The sequence below is a fragment of the Zea mays genome, chromosome 8 (genome assembly GCF_902167145.1).
Source record: "Zea mays cultivar B73 chromosome 8, Zm-B73-REFERENCE-NAM-5.0, whole genome shotgun sequence".
In the NCBI taxonomy this organism is placed as follows: Eukaryota; Viridiplantae; Streptophyta; class Magnoliopsida; order Poales; family Poaceae; genus Zea; species Zea mays.
Genome location: NC_050103.1, coordinates 30,072,767 through 30,091,713, shown reverse-complemented (window position 1 = coordinate 30,091,713; position 18,947 = coordinate 30,072,767). Strand labels below are relative to the sequence as shown.

The 18,947-nt window shown below is 43.5% G+C and overlaps 2 protein-coding genes across 2 annotated transcripts; one reads left to right on the top strand and one right to left on the bottom strand.

The window, feature by feature from the left end:
* The first annotated feature begins 7,288 nt into the window (after positions 1 to 7,288).
* LOC103635017 (protein NLP3) lies at positions 7,289 to 13,227 on the top strand. The gene is made up of 5 exons (XM_008657585.3): positions 7,289 to 8,060; positions 9,277 to 9,836; positions 10,011 to 10,058; positions 10,162 to 11,107; positions 12,027 to 13,227. The coding sequence occupies exons 1-5, from the start codon at positions 7,796 to 7,798 to the stop codon at positions 12,989 to 12,991; spliced, it is 2,784 nt and encodes a 927-aa protein (XP_008655807.1). The 5' UTR covers positions 7,289 to 7,795; the 3' UTR covers positions 12,992 to 13,227.
* Positions 13,228 to 14,334: 1,107 nt separating this feature from the next.
* On the bottom strand, positions 14,335 to 18,512 carry LOC100194176 (Beta-amylase 3 chloroplastic). The gene is made up of 4 exons (NM_001139224.1): positions 17,896 to 18,512; positions 16,040 to 16,250; positions 15,840 to 15,956; positions 14,335 to 15,199 (listed from the first exon to the last, which is right to left on the bottom strand). The coding sequence occupies exons 1-4, from the start codon at positions 18,387 to 18,389 to the stop codon at positions 14,408 to 14,410; spliced, it is 1,614 nt and encodes a 537-aa protein (NP_001132696.1). The 5' UTR covers positions 18,390 to 18,512; the 3' UTR covers positions 14,335 to 14,407.
* Between the last annotated feature and the right edge of the window lie 435 nt (positions 18,513 to 18,947).

The following is an 18,947-nucleotide window of genomic DNA, read 5'->3' as shown; positions in this document are numbered from 1 at the left end:
ATGAGCTTCTAACCGGTAACAAACCCAATGTATCTTACTTTCATGTATTTGGGAGCAAATGTTACATTCTAGTGAAGAAAGGTAGAAATTCTAAGTTTGCTCCCAAAGCTGTAGAAGGGTTTTTGTTAGGTTATGACTCAAATACAAAGGCGTATAGAGTCTTCAACAAATCATCGGGTTTGGTTGAAGTCTCTAGCGATGTTGTATTTGATGAGACTAATGGCTCTCCAAGAGAGCAAGTTGTTGATCTTGATGATGTAGATGAAGAAGACGTTCCAACGGCCGCGATACGCACCATGGCGATTGGAGATGTGCGGCCACAGGAACAAAAGGAGCAAGATCAACCTTCTTCCTCAACGATGGTGAATCCTCCAACTCAAGATGATGAACAGGTTCATCAAAAGGAGGCGTGTGATCAAGGGGGAGCACAAGATGATCATGTGAAGGAGGAAGAAGCACAACCGGCACCTCCAACCCAAGTTCGAGCGACGATTCAAAGGAATCATCCCGTCGACCAAATTTTGGGTGATATTAGCAAGGGAGTAACTACTCGCTCTAGATTGGTGAATTTTTGTGAGCATTACACCTTTGTCTCTTCTATTGAGCCTTTTAGGGTGGAAGAGGCCTTGCTAGATCCGAGCTGGGTGTTGGCCATGCAGGAAGAGCTCAATAATTTCAAGAGGAATGAAGTTTGGACATTGGTGCCTCGTCCCAAGCAAAATGTTGTGGGAACCAAGTGGGTGTTCCGCAACAAACAGGACGAGCACGAGGTGGTGACAAGGAACAAGGCTCGACTTGTGGCAAAAGGTTATGCCCAAGTCGCAGGTTTGGACTTTGAGGAGACTTTTGCTCCTGTGGCTAGGCTAGAGTCCATTCATATTTTGCTAGCATATGCCGCTCACCATTCTTTCAGGTTGTTCCAAATGGATGTGAAGAGCGCTTTCCTCAACGGGCCAATCAAGGAGGAGGTGTACGTGGAGCAACCCCCTGGCTTCGAGGATGAACGGTACCCCGACCACGTGTGTAAGCTCTCTAAGGCGCTCTATGGACTTAAGCAAGCCCCAAGAGCATGGTATGAATGCCTTAGAGACTTTTTAATTGCTAATGCTTTCAAGGTTGGGAAAGCCGATCCATCTTTATTCACTAAGACTTGTGATGGTGACTTATTTGTGTGCCAAATTTATGTCGATGACATAATATTTGGTTCTACTAACCAAAAGTCTTGTGAAGAGTTTAGCAGGGTGATGACTCAAAAGTTTGAGATGTCGATGATGGGCGAGTTGAACTACTTCCTTGGGTTCCAAGTGAAGCAACTCAAGGACGGCACCTTCATCTCCCAAACGAAGTATACGCAAGACTTGCTAAAGCGGTTTGGGATGAAGGACGCCAAGCCCGCAAAGACTCCAATGGGAACCGATGGACACACCGACCTCAACAAAGGAGGTAAGTCCGTTGATCAAAAGGCATACCAGTCAATGATAGGGTCTTTACTTTATTTATGTGCTAGTAGACCGGATATTATGCTTAGCGTATGCATGTGTGCTAGATTTCAATCCGATCCAAGGGAGTGTCACTTAGTGGCCGTGAAGCGAATTCTTAGATATTTAGTCGCTACGCCTTGCTTCGGGATCTGGTATCCAAAGGGGTCAAACTTTGACTTGATTGGATATTCAGACTCTGACTATGCTGGATGTAAGGTCGATAGGAAGAGTACATCGGGGACGTGCCAATTCTTAAGAAGGTCCCTGGTGTCATGGAATTCTAAGAAACAAACTTCTGTTGTCCTATCCACCGCTGAGGCCAAGTACGTTGCCGCAGGACAGTGTTGCGCGCAACTACTTTGGATGAGGCAAACCCTCCGGGACTTTGGCTACAATCTGAGCAAAGTCCCACTCCTATGTGATAATGAGAGTGCTATCCGAATAGCGGAAAATCCTGTTGAGCACAGCCGCGCAAAGCACATTGACATCCGGCATCACTTTTTGAGAGACCACCAGCAAAAGGGAGATATCGAAGTGTTCTATATTAGCACCGAGAACCAGCTAGCCGATATCTTTACCAAGCCTTTAGATGAGAAGACCTTTTGCAGGCTGCGTAGTGAGCTAAATGTCTTAGATTCGCGGAACTTGGATTGATTTGTAGCATACATGTGCATTATGCTTTGATCATGTTCCTTATGCATATTGTTGTTTATTTATGGTGCTCAAGTTGTACAAACACTCCCTGGACCTCACAAGTCCATTTGCAAGTGATGCACACATTGAGGGGGAGATGTGCTACAACTTGACCCTTTGAGACTAACCATGTGCTTGAGTTTTCTTAGTTTAGTCTCAAAGGAGGTTTGAAAGGGAAAAGGTGGACTTGGACCATGAAAGACTTCCACTGCACTCCGGTGAGAGGGTAACTTATTCCAAGTTCATCTCATGTACTCTTATTGCCTTTGTATTCTTATTTGAAGATTCTGGTGAGGCAATGGGGTTCCAGGGCCAAAATTGATCCCGTTTTGGTGCTTGATGCCAAAGGGGAGAAAATAAGGCCAAAGCAAGAAATGGATCAGCTACCACTTGAGAAATTTTGAAAATAGTAGAATAGAGCTTTTGGTTTGTCAAAACTCTCTTATTGTCTCTCTTGTCAAAAGTTGGCCTCTTGTGGGGAGAATAGTCGATTATGGGAAAAAGGGGGAGTTTTTGAATCTTTGATCAATTTCTCTTGGAATACCTCTTTTTATGTCTCTACAAGTGAATTTGACTTAGAGATAGGAAATTGAGTTTGATTTGCAAAAACAAACCAAGTGGTGGCAAAGAGTGATCCATATATGCCAAAGTTGAATCAAAACAATTTTGAGTTCTCATCTGTTTTGATGTTGCACTTCTATTAGTTGCTTTTTGTTGTGTTGGCATAAATCACCAAAAAGGGGGAGATTGAAAGGGAAATGTGCCCTTGGGCCATTTCCAAGTATTTTGGTGATTGAGTGCCAACACAAGTGCTTAAGTGTAAATCTATGCCAAATGTTGGACAAAGTGCAAATCAAGTCTAAAGGTATGTTTCTAGACTTAGTACATTGTTTTGAGAACTAATGTATTGTGTCTAAGTGCTGGAAACAGGAGAAATCTATTTGAAAAAGAGATGGATGTGTTCAGCCAAAGTCTGCTCAGTCTGAGTGCACCGGACTGTCCGGTGCGCCAGGCTGGCTCTGGCGAACTTGCTGTTCTCGGGACTTCGACGGCGGTGTACGACTATAAATCACCGGACTGTCCGGTGGTGCACCGGACTGTCCGGTGAGCCGTTCACAGGCGAACTCGTCGCTCTTGGGAGATTATTAACGGCGTACGACTATAATTCACTGGACTGTCCGGTGGTGCACCGGACTGTCCGGTGAGCCAACAGTCAGCCAGGCCAACGGTCGACCGAGGATTCCGCGCGTGACGCGTGGCCGAGCCAACGGTCACAAGGGGGCACCGGACTGTCCGGTGTGCACCAGACAGTGTCCGGTGCGCCAACGGCTCTGAATCTCCAACGGTCGGCTTCGCCAAAGAAGGAAAGAAATCCGCACCGGACAGTGTCCGGTGGTGCACCGGACTATCCGGTGCGCCAGACGACTGAAGGCAAGAATTGCCTTCCTGGAATGCTCTCAACGGCTCCTAGCTGCCTTGGGGCTATAAAAGGGACCCCTAGGCGCATGAAGGAGTACACCAAGCATTCTCAAAGCATTCCTAAGCACCAAGACTTCGATTCCGCGCATTTGATTCTTTGTGATAGCATCTAGAGCTCTATTTGAGTTGTGAACTCTTCGGGTTTTGTTGTGAGCTCTTGTTGCGACTTGTGTGCGTGTTGACATTCTGATTTTGTGTCTTGTGTGCGTTGCTCATCCCTCCCTTACTCCGTGCTTCTTTGTGAACATCAAAGTGTAAGGGTGAGAGGCTCCAAGTTGTGGAGATTCCTCGCGATCGGGATATAGTAAAGCAAAGCAAAACACCATGGTATTCAAGTGGGTCTTTGGACCGCTTGAGAGGGGTTGATTGCAACCCTCGTCCGTTGGGATGCCACAACGTGGAGTAGGCAAGTTTTGTACTTGGCCGAACCACGGGATAAACCACTGTGTCTATCTGTGTTGATCTTCTTGTGGTTATCGTGTCTTGCTTAGACTTCTCTCTAGCCACTTGGCGATTATTGTGCTAACGCTTAATCAAGTTTTTGTGGCTTTAAGTTTAAGTTTTATAGGATCACCTATTCACCCCCCCTCTAGGTGCTCTCAGTAGAGGCTGCTGAGCAAGAGCTCGTTGAAGGCAAGTTGTGCCCTTAATCACTTCTTTTACCCAGTCATGTTCTTAGTAATCATAATGATCTGCATAGGTTAATTTTGATGGGACCCAATAGGTTACCCTAGATTTTGACTATCTTTATACCTTGTTTCACCACTGGTTTTACTACTAAATTTTTTGGGTAGTGCATGCTATTGCTTTATGTGGTTTTCGGTATAGAGATATTCAGTACTCATGATTACACTTTTTATTACATGTTCATTATTTACTGTCCATAATAAGATCATTATGTTAATGGGAACATGGAGAACCACCCGGGAAAACAATGCTACCACAAGGGTTTAATGGGACGCCCTTGACTGATTAACTAGGAAAGCTAGTGGATGACTACCTTACCCGAAAGGGGCAAGGGCAGTAGGGGAGTGGTCAGTGTAGGGAGGTCCTTGGGTTGATTTTGCTACGATGGCGGTCAGGTGAGGGATTTCTGCACTGGAGCTTCCTATAAACTGTAGCGGGTTTTTTGAAGCTAGTGGAACTTTGTAAAGGCCTCGTAGTGGTACCCTGCCTCGCTTCCTTGGTAGAGGTGTATGGGGCTTGATCAACTCCGTGGCAAATGGGTAACATGACTTGTGGGTAAAGATGTGCAACTCTGCAGAGTTTAAAACTGGTATACTAGCCATGCTCACGGTCATGAGCGGCTCGGACACTCACATGATTAATTTATGGAACTTAAACTCAATTTGTCATTTCATTGCGTCTGGGATTATTTTACTATTACTTTTATTTATTATTTCTAAGGTTCGGTATTTACTTATACTTAGTAACTGCTAATAAAATTTTGACCAACTTATAAAAGCAATGCTTAGCTTTAGCCTTTATTACTTTGATTAGCCTTACACTACACATGAACTCCCAACTTTGGTGAGTTCATGCACATTATTCCCCACAACTTGTTGAGCAATAAATAGTGTGAGCTCACTCTTGCTGTCTCACACCCCCCACAGGAGAAGAAGAGGTGGTCGAAGAGGAGCCGCCTAATACCAAGGCTTTCGACTTGATCTAGGTGGCGTCTCCGAGTCAGCTTTCTGGCGCCAAAGATAGATTTTAGTTCCTGCTATATTCATCTTTTATATTGTAAGACTTCCGCTATGTAATAAATACTCTGATTATTGTAACATTTATCTCTATACGCTCTGTTATTATATATGTTGTCTTCTTTGGCGCATGTATGAGATGCACCCGGCTTTGTCCCTTAAAGCCTGGGTGTGACAAGAATCGACTCTCCGGGTTAGAGAATCATAGAGCAGAGCTCTACCAAACGAGCCCTAAAATATATATGGACGAGCTAAACTGTTAAAATATATATGGACGAACTTTTAGCGTTTTTAGCGACTTCTACCAAATGATTTTTAGTTTTTTTTACGGCTCAAAGCCACAACAACTTTTTTCATGGCTTATAGCTCACAACCGTTTTTTATAGCCACAGTCCAACAAACAGATGCTTAGGAACTAAAGATAAAATTAGAAAAAAATGAAAGCAATGGAGATAGAAGAGCAAGATGTGGATGAAAATGTAATGTATTGATGAGCTAGCTTGTCATATATGTGGATGCGATCATGCATGCGATGCGATGGGATCCTATCTATCATTGTGTGGGCGGGGATGATGCCAACTTGTATGTATGTGTGTTGTTGTGGCCATTTGTTCAACGACACTAGCAATACCGTTGGCATCATTATTATTTGCTCAAGTTGGCGTATAGCTGCTTCAATTCCTCGCGAAAGCGACGGAAGATGCCCATTGGATCGGATCCACACACACAAAAAAAAAGGAACCGATCGATGCCTGATGGATCGGAGTGAGTGATGGTCAAATCTCGATCAGGAGTAGTCCTAGTTTCTTCTCATAACTTCAGCACCTGTAGGTGGTACTGGGGTTGGGACTCTCTCGGATGCTCTTTGTCATCTTTATTATTGAGTTTCATGTAAAAATAGTCCTTATTTTCTCTAGTACATGATTCTAGTACATGATGACAATCACACCATAGCAAAGTTGATGTGATCTCATAAGACTTACAAGTCTCACGCCGTATATCTCAATACAATGACGCACACAAGCACCAATGGATATAGGTATCTATTCCTTACTTAGGGGGTGTTTGAATGCACTAGAGATAATAGTTAGTGGCTAAATTAGCTAGAGACATCCAAACAACCTAGCTAATAGTTCAGCTATTAGCTATTTTTAGTAAATTAGCTACTAGTTAACTAACTATTTGTTAGCTAGCTAATTTTACTGGTATATTTTTAGCTAACTAACTATTAGCTCTAGTGCGTTCAAACACCCCCTTATAATCATTAGACAAAACTTATGCAAACACTAATAAAGTGATCTAACTAACATATGCCTCAACTCAAATGGTTGGTTAGTTTGGTTGGATATATATAGAGCCCTCAAGTCAAAAACAAGTCATTGAAAGTGACGTAAAAATTCTACATGCTCACCTGACAAACCCACCGCAGTCACTAATCTTCGCTAGACGCATGGACATGCTTGCGAGAATTAACCATCAATACGAACAGGTTGATGGAGATAAATATTTATTATCCTCATGCAAATAAACAACTATAATTTGATAGGATAATTGAAGTCTTTTTACATTAATTACGAAGAGGAGACCACTATAAAAACTTCTCAAGGTCTACGGTTATGTACGTGAAAAAAATCTACCTAATATAATTTATTTCTCTATTTTGTGTTTAGGTTTGTTGGTCCTCAACACCTGCCATTATGTTACCTCTATTCATTCTAACTTCACTAAGAGTCGAAAACATCTCAATTTTTTTTAAAAAAAACTTAGGACATCAAACAGATATAGCCCGTGAAATGAATTAGCAAAATACATCAAACAGATATAGCCCGTGAAATGAATTAGCAAAATAAGAAGCTCGTAAAAAAACTTAGGACATCTACACTGCCACAGCTATGATATCAGTCTAGCGCAGTGGCAGTGCAGATGCATTCACGTTAATCTTGCGGAATATTTTGATTCCGGCCTCTCTCTCTCTCTGCCAACCCACTAGTGACTGCCCAGTCAACCGCCAACCTGGAGTAATTTACTATTATATTTACTAATTATAAATATATATTATCACGGTAGCAGTAGCACCCACCCCACCTGTGTAGATTCCGGAAGCTCTCTCCCCGGCGGTAGGGGACGGAGACGGAGACGGAGACGGAGACGGAGACGGAGATGGTGCCGGGCCCACCCCAGTTGTCGACGGAGGCAGACATGGCATTATCTTATTCCGGTCCACCACGACCTTCCCGACGGGCCGCGGCGGCACACATTTGATCCCCCCCTCCCCCACATGGCACCGCACCTCACCCCTCCACCACTCCCTCCTCCCGTCCTCCTCCCGTCTCGCCGTCGCCTCCTGCTCCTCCTCTTCCGCCGCCGACGTCGCCGCTAGCTGCCGCTTTTCGCCGTCCGGTCACACTAGCACAGCCAGCAGCAGCAAGGTTTCATCCCATGGACTTCGACCCCTCCCCCGCCTCCGCCCACGGGGACGGCAGCGGCGGCGCCTGGCCCTTCGACTCGCTCACCACGTCCATGCTCTTCTCCTCCGTCTCCGCCTCCCCGCAGCTGCCGGCCAGCTCCTCGTCCTGGCTCACCCCGCCCTCGCCGCTCTGGCTCTTCGAGGACCGCCACCTGCTCCCGCTCGACGCCCCCTCCGCCGCGCCGGAGGCAGCCGTCGCAGCCGCCGTCGTCGAGGAGGTCCAGCGGGCACGCTCCGGTGAGCCTTCCTTCCTTTCTGACTACTTATTACATCGTCTCATCTCATCTTTCTTCCTTTTCCTAGGCACGATTTCGATTTCGATTTCGATGTAGAGAAAGAAAATAAGGAAAAAAAGGAAAAGGGATCCAATTCAATCTCCATGAGGAGATTCCAATCCCCTGAGATTTTGTGCTCCCAGCGCTCCTTCATGCGATTTCGGTCGATTAGATTCGCGGAAAGTTGGAATCTTGCTCATATTCCCATCACCGATACGCTAGTGCTACTGCCTACTGCTAACATTGTTATCTATCAGCTTCACGTTTGACTTTGGCATGCCACCCCTCTTATTTACTTATTTTAATTATTTTATTCCTGCTCATACTCTATATAATACAGTAAGTTATTGGCCTCCCAAAAAAACTCGTCTTTGATGAAACTGAATCTTTGCCCCGCAAGAATATGGAGGGAAAGTTATCCGCATCTCTTAGTTTGCAACGATTCGACTGCGTTCGTCTAGTTAGTGCCGCGGTGACCCTCGGTGGGGGCCACGTTTCGTTTTTAACGCTAATTTTTGCTAAGATTTGTTGATGGCAAATTGGATTCCACTACAGGGGGAGGCTGTACTCGACTAAGTTTAACTGTGCTTACAAAAAGCAAGTGCCCTCCTTTCCTGTGCCATTATTGCCCGACTCCGACTCATTCGATACTTTGTGCGCTATACAAACGTGTGGACTACTTTGCCCTGTCTCCTAGTGCTCGTGTGCTGTCTCTAAAGCTAGCTGGTGCTGTATTTACTAGATTTATCGGTGGGTTATGACGCCATGGGGCTGTATGCTAGATTGCATGTATTCCAAGTGGAAGCAGTTGGATAATGCCTTGCTTGTCTCATTATATTGCTTATCATTGTTATAGTTAAATTAAGACAATGAGATCAACTTTACTTGGTATGTGCCAAACAAACTAGGACACCGTTCCTGCATGGGCTCTACACTCTCTCTTTGTTGTGTGGTGAAGGCGAAGCATTGATGCTACTAACTTCATTGAGTTCATAAACCAATTATGTTTTTCCCAGCTTCGATGCCTGCAGTAAACTTGGTTTGTCCATAGGTAGAAACAGGGACCTAACTATTCGTTTGAGCGCTAGGAGGTTTGGAACTCAATGGCATCCCTTTCTTATAGGGCTAGGATGTTATATCATCCTTCATTGCCTTATCATTATGCTTCTATTATCCAGGGAATTCTCACACTACAGGCAAGAGAGTTGATCAAATCAATCACAAGTGGCAGTTTCATCTATCTCTGGACGAAGATGGCACAGATAACTCTAGCTTCTTCAAGGAGAAGCTTACACAAGCCCTTCGGTACTTCAAGGAGTCCACAGATCAACATCTGTTGGTCCAAGTCTGGGCACCAGTCAAGAACGGAGACCGCTATGTGCTTACTACTTCAGGACAGCCTTTTGTGCTTGACCACCAGAGCATTGGCCTACTTCAGTACAGGGCTGTATCCATGATGTACATGTTTTCAGTTGATGGGGAAAATGCTGGAGACCTGGGCCTACCTGGGCGTGTCTACAAGCAAAAGGTGCCTGAGTGGACACCAAATGTGCAGTACTATAGCAGTGGTGAGTATCAACGACTTAACCATGCGATCAGTTACAATGTCCATGGTACGGTTGCCCTGCCTGTTTTTGATCCTTCTGCTCAGTCGTGTATTGCTGTCGTCGAACTTATAATGACATCAAAGAAGATAAACTATGCCTGTGAGGTCGATAAAGTCTGCAAAGCACTTGAGGTTGGTCCCTTTTCTCTTTTGGTTGCTTAATTTTTTTAGTAACACATGCACATTCAGTGGAGCAGCAGATTGTTTAAGGTTGATGCTAGTAACCTTACATGTGAGCTATAGAAAACCAGCTGTAGCGTAAATTTTGTTGAACTATCATCTTATATTTTGGTATTGTTTCTGCAGGCGGTAAATCTTAAAAGCACTGAAATACTGGACCATCCAAATGTCCAGGTGAGTCTTCACTCGTTACATTATGGTTTATGGACAAGAAGATTATTTCTGGCCATGCTCTAGGTGGCTTATATTTTTTTTGTTCGCCGTCTTGTTTTTTCAGATATGTAATGAAGGCCGTCAAGCGGCTCTGGTCGAAATACTAGAGATCTTGACTGTAGTATGTGAAGAGCACAAGCTTCCTTTGGCACAAACCTGGGTTCCTTGCAAGTATAGAAGTGTATTGGCACATGGTGGTGGTTTAAAGAAGAGTTGCTTAAGTTTCGATGGAAGTTGCATGGGGGAAGTCTGCATGTCAACTAGTGATGTGGCGTTTCATGTGATTGATGCTCATATGTGGGGATTTAGAGATGCATGCGTGGAGCATCACCTACAGAGGGGACAAGGAGTTTCTGGAAAGGCATTTATCTCACACAAACCTTGCTTTTCAAAAGATATCCGCAAGTTCTGTAAGTTGGCATATCCTCTTGTACACTATGCTCGCATGTTTGGGTTGTCTGGCTGCTTTGCAATATGCTTGCAAAGTTCTTATACCGGGAATGACGACTACATATTAGAGTTCTTTTTGCCACTCGATTGTATTGACGAAGATGACCAAAATGCCTTACTGGAGTCTATATTAACTCTGATGAAGCGGTGTCTTCGTAGCCTAAAGCTAGTTGATGACAATGATTTGAGTGGGGTTTCTCTTCACCTTAGTAATGTGCTAAAACTTGAGAATGAAGAATCCAAAACAGATGCACAGTTTGATGGTTCCCTTCGCGAATCACCTGAGGATGATAGACATGGAGGATCCCACAAGTTTGATAATGAGAACCAGAAAGTTTTGGATATCACAGAGGGACAATTGTTGACTGATGACTACTCTCAAGACAATGGTACTTCTGTTGGCAGACCAAATGGTAGTGGTGCTTCTGATTCTTCATTGCTTCACAAAACCAACAAACCCCCTGAAAGAAGACGTGGGAAAGCTGAAAAGACTATCAGTTTAGAGGTTCTTCAGCAATATTTTTCTGGAAGCTTGAAAAACGCAGCTAAAAGCCTTGGCGGTATGTTCTAACTTCTAACACTCAAGTTTAATGCACTCCTTTTTAGTGACACTGTTCCTGACCTAACTTTTGGATGGTCATATCCAGCTCATTGCAGTTTCGCTTTAAGTTTTGAAATGGTAATCTGGACTGTTCATTTTTTAGTTTCAAACTAATAAGATATTCTTTTTCTCGACAATTAAAATGGCTTATTCATAGTTGAAATGTTTGCTTATGAGATTTTCGTTTTATTTTGAGTTCATGGTGTTGCCATGTCGTGAAGCCATGGTTAAATTGTTGGACTAAGTAGAATCTATTCTCAAAATACTGCACTATATAGCAGATACTGTCTGCACAGAGGTCTTTGGATTTTAGAACAGGAAAAGTTGATTCGGGAAATTGGGTTTCTCTACAGTTTAGTGTTTTAGACTTTTTGTACATCGTTGTTAGGTAGAACCTGCATGAAATACTTGTTGAAAGGACAATGACTTGGTTAGACCTAGACCTAATTGCCTTTGAGACTCAAAACTGGATCTCTGTCATTCTAGCGTACTGCTTTGATAATTGGGATTTGGGTAAATTGGTTGTGCGATCATGTATGCAGAAACAACCTGGAAAGGATTTCTTTCGATATCCCTGTACTTATTGGATGCTGCCAGTTGCCTATATAATATTTGCTTGCTGTATTATTATTATTAGAAACGTCCTATCCATAGCCGCATGTTTTGCAGAGGAGCTACCTGTGTCTTGAGTGTCTGTTGTCCGCTTGTTATAAACCCTTTATGCTGTCAACTTCTGTTTCCATCAATTGCGATTTATAGAACCTAAAGAGGAACCAGAGGCAGCAAAAAGCGGATTTTTCAGTGGTGATAACGATGTAAGGGGTTGACTCTTGGAGATTGTGAGCATTAATTAGTTTCACTTTTTTTATATCTGGCAGTTTGTCCTACAACCATGAAACGCATCTGCCGGCAGCATGGAATTTCTCGTTGGCCATCTCGGAAAATTAATAAGGTCAACAGGTCTCTCTCGAAATTAAAGCAGGTGATCGAGTCTGTTCAAGGCTCCGATGCGGCATTTAATCTCACATCTATCACAGGTCCTCTTCCTATACCTGTTGGCCCTTCACCAGAGTCTCTCAATGTAGAGAAATTAACTCAAAGTAAAGTGGCAGAACTTTCGAATCTTGCTGTTGGTGTTGACAGAGATTCTTTGCAGAAGTCGCTTGAAAATGATGACCATTTTGATATAGTCATGGCCCAGCAAGGATTTATAGACAATAACAATGACGTGCAGCTTGAAGCTGACAAAGCTTCTCACTCGAGAAGTTCATCTGGAGAGGGCAGCATAAATTCACGCACTTCAGAAGGCTCATGCCAGGGAAGTCCAGCAAACCAAACATTTGTTTGTAAGCCAATCGCTTCAATGTTCGCAGAACCTCAACTTAATCAAGAGGAGTTCAACAAAGAACCTTTTCAAGAACCACAACTACCACTTTCAAGGATGCTGATTGAAGATTCTGGTAGCTCCAAAGATTTGAAGAATCTCTTCACTTCAACATCGGACCAACCATTTTTGGCCCCTCCCAACAACTTGGTGTCAATGAAGCATTCAGGGACTGTAACGATAAAGGCGAGTTTTAAGGAAGATATTGTGAGGTTCCGTTTCCCATGCTCAGGTGGTGTTATTGTATTGAAAGAGGAGGTAGCGAAGAGGCTAAGGATGGATGTTGGCACGTTCGATATCAAGTATCTCGATGATGACCATGAGTGGGTAAAGTTGGCGTGCAATGCAGACTTGGAAGAATGCATGGAGATCTCGCGGCTTTCTGGCAGCCATGTCATTAGGCTACTGGTTAGCGATATTGCAGCACACTTTGGCAGTTCTTGTGGAAGCTCTGGTTGATATGCGTGTCAGCCTTTTGCTTTGATCAATGTAGACTCGAAAGTTCAGTTCCACTTGGTAGTTTTGTTGCTAGTTAGCTTTAGCTGTTTCATTGTGTTTGATAAATGTATCATTGTATTTTACCCCCAAAAAAATACATGTAATTGTGCAGAACGCACTTGTAGTCAACTTTGTATATATCATGTGCTGGAAATTCTATTTCAAGTTATAAAAACTGAATTTGTTATTGTCTAGAATTTGCACAGAACAGTGTTGGGTTAAAATGATTACATTGTATTGGAATTGCAGCAGATTTTCGTAGGTCATAATTCCATGCTGTAAACACGTTTATACATTTTATTTATATCTTTGTGATCCATGAAGTTGAGACGCATGCTGGTTTTAACTTATTGCGGTGATAGAATTGGCAACTTCATAAAGTAGTATCACTTGCACTTTACTCCCTCCATTTCTTTCTATTGGATGTAATATATTAAAAAAAATTGAACTTCAAAGTTTTGACAAAATGGTTAAATGTGTTAAATTAGCTTCATGCTTAGTGTCTAAAAATCATATCAATAAAATTCACATATCTCACGTCTTTTACCATGGCGTTGATTTTATAGAAACTGTATATATATATATATATATATATATATATATATATATATATATATATATATATATATATATATATATATATATATATATATATATATATATATATATTAATGTGTTTTATAAAAAAAAGAAATGGATACCAGTAGACCTCTTGTGAATCCAGCATTGCTCAGTAATGGATCGTACTCCATTCGTTGTCAATCAATTTTATAATATTGTTAGTCAAAGTTAGAAAAAAATTGACTTCGGGTAAACTTAGATGAACTTATATTTGACATTTGTGACAAGTATACATATTACCATAAGCATATAGTTTAAAAGCATTCATATTGGAAGGAGAAAACAGAAGGCTCCAACTAAGTATTTCTACAATGGCTAAACAGGACCCTCGTGGGACCTTTAACAGGAGCATATTTTTCAAGATTCAATATTGTTGGCAGCAACTACACTGCCACTTTACAACAAATAAATATAAATTTTGTTCAGCAATGGCATATGCATGAAACTAATATATGCATACGCATGAAATCAGTACAGCCTTGAGAGCATAAGCCTGCCTGCCCTTCTGGCAACTAAATGAGCCATGGGCGTGTTCGGCAGGCTGCAAGCCGACACTGTTGCAGCTGTTTGGACTGCTGCAGCTGCAATCCATAGAGAGAAAAATACTGTAGAAGCCGCAGCCGCAGCCGGATTGCAGCCGCAGCAAGCCGCAGCGAACAAGCCATGTACTGAGCAAAACATTTACTTCCACAGTGGTCGAATCATTGATTGCTGAGATTACAAGCACATGATTTCCCCAGTAGCTTTCGACAACTTTCATGTATATACACAAGCCCGACTAACCACCCAAACAACCGACATTGAAGACAAGCATTGCTGCCCTCTCCTGACATACAGTCTTGCTAGAAAGGTCCTAGCATCTGACATCTGCCTAACAAACTTTGTAAATCGATTCCAATTGTGAAATTCAAACAAGCTTTTGTTCATCCTAACATAGTTAAAGGAAAAGGATGTTCCTGAAGTACGGCCTGAGTATAGCCTTGAGCTTCTTATGACTTGATTCAGTGATGCATCATCCAGCCTTGTCATAGAATTCTCACCATTAAGAGGAAGGCCGCACATTTTAGCAGCACCCGCAAGCTGCCGGAGAGTACCTTCTGGGCTGCTCTCAGAATCTGTTCTTTCTGTGTCCCTCAGGTCGAAACAACTGCAGCACAATGCAGCTTTGTATTTGGCAAACATTTGAGCTATAGGAAGATAGCCATCTCTTAGTAGTGTATTGTAGTAGCCAGCTGTCAGTTCAGATGGATGTGAACAAGTATAGTAGTGCCAATGTATGCCAGCAACCTTCCCTGAGATGGTCACACCAGTACCAGAGAAGATTGCATCAGCTATCATGCATAGCCTCTCTCCATGGAGAAGAAGCATTCCTGAATACCACTCAAGGAAAAAGTGACCATAAGGTGTATCCCAATATCCTCCATCAAGCCTAAAAAAACTTGCTTCTTCAAGGTTCTTCTGCGAACCATCTGTGCCAGTTGAACCATCATTACCCCATTCTTGTAACCCAAAAATTTGTGCACGAGCACTTAATGATGCTTGCATAAACTGTCAACAGAGCACATCTGTCAGTAGTTAAATTTTGTGATGGGCAAAAGGGCCTCTAGCTGAGTTGAGTTGGTTAGATGGTCTAAGTAGCACTTCTCAAGTTTTGAATTCAACTTCCCGTGAGAGCGGATTTCAAGCTAAGATTAAAAAAATCTCGTCTGTCCTACGCTAAAGCATAGGTTTTGGCTCTGGTCATGGTCGTTCTCTCATGAGCTATGGTGTCACAAAGTATTTTTCTTAATGCAATATCCGAGGGCTGTCTTACCCTGTAGGTCGAGTTTTTTAAAAATATTGTGATGGTAACATAGCATAAGATGCATGAATAGAAATCATTTCAGAAATGCAGACGTTGTCCTTGCTGCATGGCCAAAACGACAATTTAGAACAGAACATACAAGTCATTTCTACAAATGCAAATTCACATATAAAAGACTCAGTATAATTATAAACCCAAATGGTAGACAGCTAACCCATATTATTAGTACTAATTACAAGTTCAAGATACAAATAGACATTGCATATCGAATTGCACAAGTAGAGTAAACAACGTTGGGACTGACATGTCTCCCACAGTCCCACTCTACCAAAAACATTCCATTTTGTAGAGATTTTAGAGAAAGAATTTTATTTCTCACCATACCTTATCATAACATTGAAACTCTCCAAGTTCAGACGAACTGCCTGGCTGATTTAGCTTCTCAGTTGGGCATGATGGATACCTAAGCTCACCTCCTGGGCCCATTCCAACTTGAACTTCCTGAGATACAATGTTATTAGAGATACATCCTTTGGTTGTTCAGAATTAATCTTATGTGTTTTAAAAACAGGGAGAATACAAACTGTTACTATGGCCCCAAGGTAATCTTCGAAAGTATTGCGGAAGCTTCTCATGAAGTCGGAGTAAGCTTGCATAGGTGATCTTCCTTTCAGAACAGGAAGAATATCACATCCCAGTGATATGTATTCTCTGTTTCTCTTCTGGTATCTATTGGTATATGACAGGTCCGGAACCTTATCCATCTCCTCAAGAACCCATTGTGGCAAAGGAATCCTGGAAAGGTAGTAAATTCCAACCATGAACAAAAAAGAGATATGCTTGTGTGTGCATCAATGCAAAAACAACTGATTGAACTTTTACACCACAGCAACAAAAAGAAATTAATAATAAGTTGGTTGTAACAGGACACCTTGAAACAGCAAGAAGGAAAAACATTTACTAAATGGTAACCTCATTGGGGATCTATTTCATGAACAGCTGAGACAATGCCATATAGTTTCACATTACTTGGTAGATCATACGAATAAATGTTCCAATTTAACTGTAGCTGTCATTTTGGGAAGGAATTGTTACCAGCACATCTGATATAAAAGAGAATGATGTTTTGAGGCAATCCATTGGTTAAAAACTTAAAATGCTCAGATACAAGTTACAAAAATTCATTTAGGCTTCACATGATCATATTGAAGTGGACCCTAATGACTTGAGCAGTTGAGTTGAGCTCAAACAGCAAAATTTACAACGGTTATCAGTCTCCCTCCCTCTCCACTAGATTCATCTACTTCTCGAAAAGGCCTCTGACTGAGTTGGTTAGGTGGTCTTAATGTAGCACTTCTCATGTCCTGAGTTTGACTTCTCGTGAGAGCGAATTTCAGGCTAGAGTTAAAAAAAAATCCTTGTTTGCCCCATACTAGCACAGGTCTAAGATCCGGCTCTGGTCATGGTCATTCTCACATGGGCTATGATGCCTTTGTGTATGGGTAGGGTATGGTTCAGCGGTTTTCTCGAACTGCGTGAAAAGGTCTTAATAGTGCAATACTCGGGGGCTGCCATACCCCGTAGGTCGAGTTTTTTTAGATTTCTCTGCTTTAGACCTTAATTGTAGCCTTATTGTTGGGTGCACACGTGTGTAAGGGAAGCACTTCTCTTCAATGTAATGCGAGCGGTATCAGTGCAATGCGGTCATGCTTAGCATGGCAATCTGTGATGTTTAGATAGGGAATCCATGAGCAAGCATGCTCATTACCATTTAGCGGTGTATAGAATACCAGTGCTAAACGATAGCAGTAAATAAAATCCAACTATTTTATAGGCATTGCATTACATACATCATGAGCTAAAATAACAAATCATAGATCGTGAGCGTCGACAAATAATGGAATTTTTTTACTAAATGCTCTGTGCCACATAGCACCGCAAAAGTGCATGTCGCGTGTAGCTAATGATATAACCACAATTACCAATAAATTCGGTCAATTCTGAAGAGAAACCAGATCGCCACACAAATAGTTACACAACCTAGCAAAATAGTTATGAATTGAATTGGTCATCAATCTTCAAGTTGGGCAGCAGTCAGCAGATGTGTTCAACTCCACCACGATGTGAATTTAAGTTTAAATGATGAGCTGACCATACTTGCATGGCCCATAGACATTAGCAATTAACAACTGCGCATAGCATTATACCACCGAGAAGTATAAATGCAGCCTTTTTTATCTACAATTTGTTCCAAAGAAGTGAGTTTCCACATGCACCCCGTCCACATGTGTTCAACTCTGAAGCATATACGTGTACTACTGTACGTATAGTTGAACCTAACAAAAGGAAGTGAAGAGCATAGCAGAGGGTGGGACGGGGGAGAAAAAAAGAGGGATCTTCGTAGGAGCTGATGATGAAGGCAAGGGGTGGAGAGACGCACCAGGGCGGGTCATGTGGTCCGGCGCCGCACTGGTGGAAGGCGAGGATGGCGCGCACGCGGAGGCCGTGGCGTCGGGCCATGGCGGCGAGCTCGAGGTAGCCGGCCCAGTCGTACTCCCCGGGGCGGTGGCGCTCGATGACGCCCCACCAGAGCTCGACGGCGATGCCCGCGACGCCGGCGGCGGCAAGGGCGGCGAGCGAGGCCCCCATGGCTCGGCGGCGCGCGACGCGGCCCCCCGGGCCGACGACGTCGGCTGGGAGCGTGACGTAGACGGGGGCCCCCGGGGGCGCGGCGGGCGGGGGAAGCGGCGAGACGTGGAGGATCTCGCCCCCGCCGCCGCTGCTGCTGCCGGCTGCGCCCGGGAAGGAGGAGGAGGAGGATGGGCGGAAGCGGGAGGACGGGGACGAGGAGGCGGCGAAGCGGATGAGTGGCGCGCGGCGGCGGCATGAGGTGGAGGCCGGATGAGGGGCCGGCGGCGCGGTAATCGCCGCCATTGGAGAAAGACAGGAGAGTAGGAGGCGAGGGAGGGGAGAGGGAGGCGCCTCCCCGGCTCAGCCTCTGCCGCCAGAGGCTGAGGGAACTGTGTGTGGTTGTCCCTCTCCGCCACGATCAGCGACTTCTACTGGGTGGTGTGGTTGGTTTTCGGTTTCGGCCGCCTTCACTTTCCTCTTTCCAGAGTTGAAACTCTGCTCGTCCCTCCTGAGTCCTGAGAAATTGTGTGTCAGCCGTTCCTCCTCGCCATGCGTTTTGGTATGGTTGCCTCTCTCTATTCTTTTCATTTCATCGCTCCAAACAACATCAGTTCTGGGCTATTTATCATGGCAACGACTATTATGCAAGCAGTTACTATGTGCAAGTGTGTAAACAGCTTTTTTGATCCGTTAGATCTAGATCCAGCCGTATGTGTAACCGTGGTTTGTTAGGGTTTTTTTTATAAAACTACACGAGATGGTAGTGAGAGGATTTAAATGCTAAATATAGCATACAGTTAGATCAAGATCTAACGGACTAAAAGATCTGCTTGTACGCTTGCACATAATGGCTGCTTGCAT

Bases quoted from the DNA above. Each gene is read 5' to 3' on its own strand.
- LOC103635017 (XM_008657585.3), top strand. From the start codon at position 7,796: ATGGACTTCGACCCCTCCCCCGCCTCCGCCCACGGGGACGGCAGCGGC. The intron at 8,061-9,276 runs GTGAGCCTTCCT...TCTATTATCCAG, and splicing joins GGTCCAGCGGGCACGCTCCG to GGAATTCTCACACTACAGGC. The intron at 9,837-10,010 runs GTTGGTCCCTTT...TTGTTTCTGCAG, and splicing joins AAGTCTGCAAAGCACTTGAG to GCGGTAAATCTTAAAAGCAC.
- LOC100194176 (NM_001139224.1), bottom strand. From the start codon at position 18,389: ATGGCGGCGATTACCGCGCCGCCGGCCCCTCATCCGGCCTCCACCTCA. The intron at 16,251-17,895 runs GTGCGTCTCTCC...CTACCTTTCCAG, and splicing joins GGACCACATGACCCGCCCTG to GATTCCTTTGCCACAATGGG. The intron at 15,200-15,839 runs GTATGGTGAGAA...CTCTGTTGACAG, and splicing joins AGTTTCAATGTTATGATAAG to TTTATGCAAGCATCATTAAG.